The following is a 9,407-nucleotide window of genomic DNA, read 5'->3' as shown; positions in this document are numbered from 1 at the left end:
GATTTCTATACTCAGGGTTTCAGAGACACAAGTATCTACATTGGACTAAGAATTTAAAACCAGCCTTATTCTTGTTTTGTTCTAAAGCTTAGTTCTGATAATATCGCAACATAGCAGAGTAACTACCCTTGAGTTAGGATGAGATGAGGAAGAAAGAATTCACCTACCTGTGAACAGGTTCTGAGTGATAAAATCCATCAACTCAGACACTTTGGAGAAAATGACAAGTGATGCCTTCATATGGTTATTTCTTAGAGGAGCTGAATCTCTAGCACAACCGACCACCCAGGAAGTTATCCCAGCAAGAATCCAGATTCCACCACCTCTTCTACAAACCAGTGGTCCTCCAGAGTCCCTCTTTCATGGTACAAAAAAAGAGAAAATTTGAAAATAGCCACAGTGTAAAATATTTCATCATTTCCGCAAACATCAGCACTCATCACAAAGTGAAAAGAGGTAGAGGCAAAGAAGTCCACTAGTCATCGTCCATCAACTTTTTGTTTATCCATTTTCTTGTGTCCTTATCATTAGTTTCAAGGCACAATCTTTTAATCAAGATAAAATCTCCTTATACCTATTGGCTGCAATCTTGTCAGGTTAACACTTTTTCTTCCTCTTTTTTTTTTTTTCACTACCATGTACATTCTAAAAATTGTTGGAAGGGAGGTAGTATAGATAGATGCTTCTACTATAGCTTGTCACCTGGAATTGCAGGAAAGCCTAGGTCATCTTCCAGTCCTATAGAGCATCAGTGAATAGATCCCCCAAGATAGTTCAAGGCCTCAAGGCTTTAAGAACAGAAAGCCTGGGCCAGGTGCATGGTTCACACCTGTAATCCCAGCACTTCGGGAGGCAGAGATGGTGTATCACCTGAGGTCACGAGTTCAAGACCAGCCTGACCAACATGGTGAAACCCTGTCTCTACTAAAAATACAAAAAAAATTAACTGGGCGTGGTGGCAGATGCCTATAATCCCAACTACTCAGGAGGCTGAGGCAGGAGAATCGCTTGAACCTGGGAGGCAGAGGTCGCAGTGAGCCAAGATTGTGCCATGGCACTCCAGCCTGGGCAACAGAGTGAGATTCTGTCTCAAAAAAAAAACAACAACAACAACAAAAAAATTAGGTTTCCCAGGCTTTCCTTTATCTCTGGGGATATATGTAAAGGACCACACTGGCTCTTATCCTACAGAATAAAGAACCCAAGGTTTTAGGATTGCATCTTCAATAACATTCCAGAATCTATACCACTTTAAGACTATGTTTCAGACAACTTTTTGTCAGATTAAACTCTTCTCAAAAAGTGTAGAGGGCTTCATCCAAAAAAGGATTGCCTATAATGAATGCAGATAACAAAAAGCACCTTTAACCTGTTTTCCAATTTAGAAAGTGGCATAAGTGTCAGTTTCAGTCTCCTCCCTCCCAAACTCCTGTCATTGCCTCTAAGAAAAACGCAAAAATCCTTCCAACAGATAATTTCAGAGAGCTTCCCTCAACATTTTCAAGCCGCTTTTTGGCAAAGAATAATGACTCCTTAGTGCTCCACCTTAAAAGAGAAGATAATTTATTTGGAAGACCTATCTAAAACTTAAAACTCCTGTGTTTCAAAAATTGGTCTCCTTGTCCCCTCTAAATATCTTGTGAAGATTGGTATTCATTGTGAAGTTGTGTCAGTCTTGGGGGATTGTGGTCATTCCCAATATCTCTTACACAACTGTGACCAAAGCTATGTATCTTCGGTCAAATTTTATGCAAATATATTCTGCACCAATGGAAAAACATTCCACAATGCTTAACAACATGTGAAATGAAGAATTCATAGCTGGACCTAATAAGATTGTGAAAGTGGTCATCTTGCTTGATTCCATTAGGTTGGACACGTTCAAATTAATCCCTTTTCCCAACCCACCAAAATAAAAGAAGTGTAGGAGTAGGAATGGATGTGGAGACAGGAAATAATTCTTTCTGCTTAGGCCAAGTACACCTTTTCAGTAGAAATCAGATGAAAAGATGAAGGGAAAAGGAATTTTGACACAGTAACAGAAGAAACAGGAGCTTCTTTTGCAGAAAGGCAGAATCTACTTTCACCCACATGTTGGTAAACAGCTAGGCTGGTTTACACTTTTGTACCTGGCAGGCGTTCACTGCCCCATCAGGGAAGCTGGCACACAGCATGGTCCTTCCCAGGGGAGGGAGGTTCATGCTCTTGAGCACAATATTACATGCTCTGTCATCCATGATGGGAAGTTCCATTTCTTGTAGGACATTTGAATATTCTGATGCTGCAGAGAGAGGACAGATAAGTTAGTACACAATATCCTCATGGAAACAAATTAATGAGAAGTCTACAAGTTTAGAACTATTTCAAACAGATTTTTAACCACATGTAGAAGTAAAATTGTTTTTAGGTGTGAATCATATTCACTTCTAAAAATCAGATACATGGCAGAGGACATTTTAAAAATATTCAGGAGATTTTTAAGGTAACATAGGCAATTGTACAATTGTGACTTCTCTAAACAAATGCTTAAATGTTTCCCCAACAGAGGAAAACTTTGGTCAATACAGAAATGTTTTATAACAATCACTTTTTTTTTTTTGAGACAAGGTGTCCCTCTGTCACTCAGGCTGGAGTGCAATGGTACAATTAAGGCTCACTGTAGCCTCAACCTCCAGGGAGCAAGTGATTCTCCCACCTCAGTTTCCCAAGTAGCTGGGACTACAGGCATGCCACCATGGTTTGCTAATTTTTAATTTTTGTGTGTATGTGTGTGTGTGTGTGTGTGTGTGTGTGTGTGTGTGTGTGGAGACAAGGTCTTCCTATGCTATCCAGGCTGGTCTTCAACTGCTGGGCTCCCATCCTCCTGCCTTGGCCTTCCAAAGTGCTAGAATTACAGGCGTGAGTCACTGCACCCTGCCTAAAATTCTTTATAAAATAAAAAATCACAATGTATTTTTGTCAAGCTTTGAGGTTGACAAATAAAAATTGTATTTATTCAAGGAGTACAAAGTGATGTTTTAGTATATGTATACATTGTAAAATGATTACCACAATCATGCTGATTAACATTACATCACCTCACAGAGTTAACTTTTTTGTAGTGAGAATACTTAACATTTACCCTCTTAGCAAATTTCAAGTATTCAATATATTAACTATAGTTCCCATGCAATATATTGGATTTCCAGAACTTACTTGTCATACAATTCCACATTTACACCCTTTGAACAACATCTTCCCTTTTCTTTCACTCTCAAATCCGTGGTATTTACTCTTCTACTTTTTGTTTCTGAGTCTGACTTTTTAAAAAAGTCACAATATTAAAGACAAAGAAGCTTAACTATTATTACTATTTCCTGATCATCCTTTTGCCTTATACCTCCTCATCTATCACAGCTCTATCCAGCTTCCTTTATCTGCCATACCTAACCAAATTGGCAGCAGCAGGAGTGATATGAATAGCCTTTTAAGAAGTATAAGCCTTTTGATGCTGAGGATAACCAGAAATCTTCGTTGTGTCAGAAATTAGGGATAAAAAATGATAAATGTACAACTCATGGTCAAGAAAATTATTTCTGCTTCCCCTGGACATACAGAGATCTGGAAGAAGTATTAAGTCATTATGATGTCCCTTACTCTTGGAAATCTTGCCCCATCCACTGGACAAGCAAATAACTCCTGATTCAACTTTATCATCACTGTCAGGAAGACAGATTGGCTGAACAGCAGTTCCTGAGAAAACAACAACAAAGACATGAGGTTCATGGATAAATATACCATGTTGAATATATTTGGAAAAGTGAAATCTATTGATTTTATGGTTTCTACACTTTCTTCCTAAATGTAATGGTGACATATTTTAAGTTTTGGACCCCATAAAAACTGTTTCGTATTTATAGAAATTTAGAGAAATGCAGAAAAAGTAAAACAAGGAAAAACATAAGGCCAATTGTTCTGCACACCACCATGAGCCCCCCAATCTACTAACATTTTAGACTCTGGCTTTGTTTTGAAAGGATAGTTTTTCACTCGACAGCTGTTGAGTGTAAATTCGGAGGAATTAGCCAGGTCCCTGCCTTTGAGAGATTGAATTGATCTTTAAGATCCTAGAAATTTACCTGGCCATGAGAGGAGCTGTAAAGAACCTGGGAAATTTAGAAAAAATGTAGATAATTGTGGGGAGAAACCTGTAATTTAAGAGAAAGTGGCTGAGGATTGATCACAATTGATATCCAAATCTTTAGCAAAAAGCTCAGTAACTCCAACTATGATACAAAAAATAATTTTATATCTAGACATGTGCTGAAAATGTAGCACACTAAAAACAAAGAATGCATCTCAAAAAAATCTAGAAGGAAAAAAACATATTACCAAAAAGGAATGTTATTGATTTCTCAACAGCAGTAAGTGAATGTTAGAAGATAGTAGAACAAGGTGATCAAATTATCACGTGGCAAGCACTCTTTTAGATCTCAATGAATGAACAGAAAGAAAAATATTTCTGTCTTGGTAGAACCTACATAAGTGTGTATATTTGTGTTTGTGTGTTGAGTGAAGGGAGAAGAAACAAATAGCAAATATAATATGTTGTTCAGTGGTAAATAAATGCTATGGAAAATAATAGGATAAAGGAGATTAGTCTGGAGATTAGGGAGAATGGCATGGAAGGAGTCATTTCAAATATGATGATCATGGAAAGTCTCATTGAGCAGGTGACATCTGAGCAAAGTCTTGAAGCTGAGGAAAGGAATCATGCAGTTATCTGGGTAGAAGTCATTTGATGAAGAAATAGTCCTTGCTGCAGGATCATGCATACATGTTTAGGGGACAGTGGGAGGCCAGGATGACTGCAGCAGATTAAGTAAGTTTCATAAAAAAATAAACAAATCAGAGGTTAGATGTAGGACTAGGAAAGAGGGTATGTCAGATAATAATGACATTGATTTTAATCTAAATGTAATGGAGAACCATTGAAGTTGTTTGAATGGGGTGATATAATCTGATTTACCTATTTAAAAGTATCATTCTGGCCACTGGGTTAATAACAAACATTAGGAAGACAGAAGCAGCAGCTTGAGTAAATTTCAGAGACCATTAAAATTAACCCAGGCAAGAAATGATGGTAGTATTGCCTGGAACAAGATGACAAAAGCGTGAAGTGAGTGAGGAAGAAGCAACAGGTTTTTCTGACTCATTGGATGTACAGTGTCAGAGAAGGAAGAATCAAGGATGAATCTAAAGTTTTTTGGATTTAGAAGTTTAAATTATTGATCCTGGATGAGATCACTAAGAGAATGAGCCCAACTAGAGAATAAGATGTCCAGGGTTGAACCTAGGCATTCCAACAATATGAAGTCAAGGAAAAGAGGAAGAATCATCATAGAAGACTAAGAAAGGGTACAATAGGGTAGGAGAATAACTAATGAATTCCCAGAATTCAAGTGAAGAAAATATTTCCAAGAACATATGAGCAATTCTGCTAAAAACTCTTATCCAGAAATATGGGAATTGAGAAGTTACTTTGAATTTAGCAACATAGAGGTCATTAGTGACTGTGACAAGACCAAATTTATGGAACAGTGGAGTGAAAGTCTGATCCACTTAAATGTGGAACAGACATCTTAACCTAATACATCCAGCTATGAGAACTGAGGAAATGAAATTGACATAACTAGCATAGATGGCTCTTAGTAGAGGTTTTCTATAAAGGAAAGAAAAGATGGGGCCATAGTTTCCTCTTATATACGCTTACGGTTTGAGTTATTCTCAGTATTTTGATCATCTACTATCTCCTGACATTCACTTACTGCTGTTGAGAAATCAATAACATTCCATTTTTGGTAATGTGTCTTTTTCCTTCTAGATTCTTTTGGGGTCCTTTCCTTTAGTGTGCTACATTTTTGCACATGTCTAGATATATAATTATTTTTTGTATCATAGTTGGAGTTACTAAGCTTTTTAAATCTAAAGATTTGGATATCAATTATGATCAATCCTCAGCCACTTTCTCTTAAATTACAGTCACTCTCCACCAATATCCATAGTCTTTCTAAACTTCAAATTGAATGTTTATTACACTCTATCTTCTCTGTCTCTTATCCTCATTGTCTCCTCTGGGTAATTATTTCAGATTGTCTAGTTCCATACACCTAATCTAATCTGGTAGATAAGTATTCTGTTGAGTTTCTAATTCCAATTACATTTTTATATTTTCACATTTTACTGGCTTATTTTCAAATTTCCCTTTCATCTAATAGTTTCCTCTGGTTCAATCATTTTCAGTACACTTTCACTTCTTTAAACCTTAATATACTCATTTTCTATTCTCTATCTTGAAATTTGTAACCTTTGAAGGTCTGATTCTGATTGTTAATGCTTCAGACTCTATTTTCAATGGCAAATTTCTCTGCACGTTTCTGTGCTCGAATTCATTAAAGCTTTATGGGAATATATTAAAGCTGGGATTTAAATTTCATTCTCTCAGAGAGGATTTATTTTTTGCTTCTGGCAGAGGCTGATTACTCACCTAGAACCACTTTAAAATTTTGCCTTGGAGTGTTTGTGCCACACAGGTGATGTCAATTCCAGCATCAAACCTGAGTGAGGCCTGGCTCATGATTACAGATTCTTCTGAGAACCCTCTGTCCAGAGCCAAGGTTGAGACAAGTAAGTGCCCTTATTCCCTCACTTTATGTAGCATAACACGCACAACTCCCTCTCCCTATCTTTCAAAGCATCACCTTTCAGAAATTTCCAGGTTCTTTACAGTTCCTCTCACGGCCAGGTAAATCTCTAGGATCTTAAAGATCAATTTGATCTCTCAAGGGCAGTGGCCTGACTAACTACTCTGGATTTGTGCTTTGTTTTTGGCCATGCAACACTTCCTTTTCTTGCATTAAAAAAAAAAAAAAAGTAGGGGGTCTTTTAGTATTTTACCCAGAAAGTTTATATTACCTGTGTTGAGAGAGTGTTGTATATCTTGTTCATAGTAATGACAGAAAGAAGCCTCCGAAAACATTTTCAAATGTTCCAAGCTTTTTGGTTAGAGGTGAATATAGGTAGGTAGTTAGAATGGAGCCCAGCCAAGAAACAGGAGTCCTTAAAATACTAGTTGGCCAAAATATGGACTTAACCTAAGTTGTCCATCAATGGATGAACGAAAAAGAAAATGTAGTATATACACACAGTGGAATATTATTCAGCCATAAAAAGAATGAAATCTTGTCATTTGTAACAACACAGATGAAACTGAACATGGATATTAAGTGAAATAAGCCAAGTACAGAAAAACAAATATCACATATTCTCCCTCATGTGTGAGCTAAAATACTGAATCTCATGAAGATAGAGAGTAAACCTGTGGTTATGAGAGGCAGGGAAGGGTAGGGAGGAGGGGAGGATGAAGTGGGGTTGATTAATGGATACAAATATACACCTGATGTTTGATAGATCAGAGAAGTAATTCCAGCTTTCCTAGCATATATAAAAAGATAAATATTTAAGGTCATAGATATCCTAATTACCCTGATTTGATTATATGAATGTATCACATTATCACATGTACCCTGAAAATATGTACTTGTAATATGTATCAATAAAAATAAATGAAAGGGAAAAAAATGTTGGTTGTTAGGTTAAGCATAAATAATTTGTGGCTGGGATATGTAGCTTATACAGTACTTTTTTTTTTAAATAGGTTATAGACTGAACAAAATTATTTTAAAAAGAAACAAAACTGAGCTATTCTATTACTAGACAGCCACACAGACATTAAAGTTAACTAATTAGCAGTTTTCCTCCATTGCATTTTTAATATTCTAACTCTCCGTACTCACCAAACTTAACTTTGTGTTTTAGATACAGCAGTGCAATATCAGGACTCATATATTCATGGCTGTTGTATTCAGGATGGGTAATAATTTTTGAGACAGGAATATTCTGTTCTTGCTCATCCTTCTGAGAGAGGCTGTACTCCCCAGAAGTCACAATTATGTTCTTCAGTTGCTTCCTAAAACCAAAGATAAATGTTTCATAAATAGTTGTTTCCCCTACACAAGTCTTCTTGGTTTCATGTAATTAAATGAAGAGTGATTAATGTACCTTTAAGCATCCCTGAGTCTTTGAAGAAGGTTTTCTTTATTTATTGAGTGTTACCAATGGTCATATATTTTTAATCTAGAAAAAGTCATGGTTTTCATCATGTTTCCATTTTTCTGAGTCAAGTAATTAAATATTGCCTCCTTTACTTCTTTGATATACAAACCTTAGTTCATACATGCTACGCCATTTGTAACAGGATATAAAAGTTGCTTTCTAGAACTGTTCCTTCTTTTCTCTTATTAGTACCCTCTATTAATCCGGTCAAATATATGTAATTTCTGCAGCTTTTTCCCGCCTAATGATTTAAACCCAGCTGATTAAAACTTTGGAGCATCCATCTAACATTTCTTGTTAATGCTTTATTATAGTAAGTAACCACCACCTCTACCCAAGCACTAAATCCATAAATTACAGATGATGTCTAGGATTGTTTAATTCAGTAGAACAGGAAGCACTGGAAATCTTGGAACAGACACACATTTCTGGGAATCAGGAAGATCAGTGGGTGGGTCTACTGGGAGGCAAAATTAAGAAAGGAACTGAGAATGAACCTGCTATTTAGAGCAACAAATCTCCCAGTCCCATAGCCAGGAATCAAGGCCTGACAAGTAATGGAAATCCACAACTTACTCACTGAGGCTGTCCAGGCAGTGTGCTGCTGTAACAACACGATCTCCTTGAATCAAGCTTCCTCCGCAGAAGTGGTGCTCATGTGATTTTAGGGAGACCTGCCCGAGAAGAAAGTTACAAACGCAGCTAATATGTCTCCCCACAGATGTATCTCCATCAGAAACACTGAAGATCAACTTTTCTAATCTGACATAATATTCTTAAAATACTGACATAAATTGGATAGTAAGATAGTTTCTGTGAAGTAAACTTTTTGGTAGAGAGCTAGAGGGGGTCAGGAGAAAAACCACAAATCAACGTGAATTCTTGCTTTTGAAACAAAGGAAATATTTCACCGTTTTCTCATTAAGAAATCAATGCCTTTGTTGTACTGACCTGCCACGGATGTCCAGCCACTGTTGAATTTCTCCAACTACTAATTCTAGAGAAGAATCTAGATCCCACGGCAGGTTCCTTACTTTTCATGTTGACCATGCGAATTCCACACTTCAGTCCTGTGTAGAAGAGCACGTGTGTGTGTGTGCACACACGGAGCCTTATTTAAGAGTTCACCTAACCAAGATTTCCCGATTGGATTTTCCTGGCCTGGCACAGACGTTCTGATAGCACTTAGCTGCAGACTATCACATTCTTCTCTCAATATTTTCTTCAGAATATCCCACAGTCACCTGGGTTGA

General features: G+C 37.0%; 1 protein-coding gene across 1 annotated transcript in view; it reads right to left on the bottom strand.

The window, feature by feature from the left end:
* OVCH1 (ovochymase 1) overlaps window positions 1-9,407 on the bottom strand; it is an 85,656-nt gene that overhangs the window by 75,373 nt on the left and 876 nt on the right. Inside the window, 6 exon segments of the mRNA XM_011979579.1 lie at window positions 168-357; window positions 2,130-2,281; window positions 3,637-3,732; window positions 7,836-8,008; window positions 8,731-8,828; window positions 9,106-9,224. Of these exon segments, the coding sequence (XP_011834969.1) occupies window positions 168-357; window positions 2,130-2,281; window positions 3,637-3,732; window positions 7,836-8,008; window positions 8,731-8,828; window positions 9,106-9,224 (828 nt within the window).

The sequence above is a fragment of the Mandrillus leucophaeus genome, unplaced genomic scaffold (genome assembly GCF_000951045.1).
Source record: "Mandrillus leucophaeus isolate KB7577 unplaced genomic scaffold, Mleu.le_1.0 Scaffold203, whole genome shotgun sequence".
Lineage (NCBI taxonomy): Eukaryota > Metazoa > Chordata > Mammalia > Primates > Cercopithecidae > Mandrillus > Mandrillus leucophaeus.
This window is presented reverse-complemented; position numbering and strand designations above follow the sequence as displayed.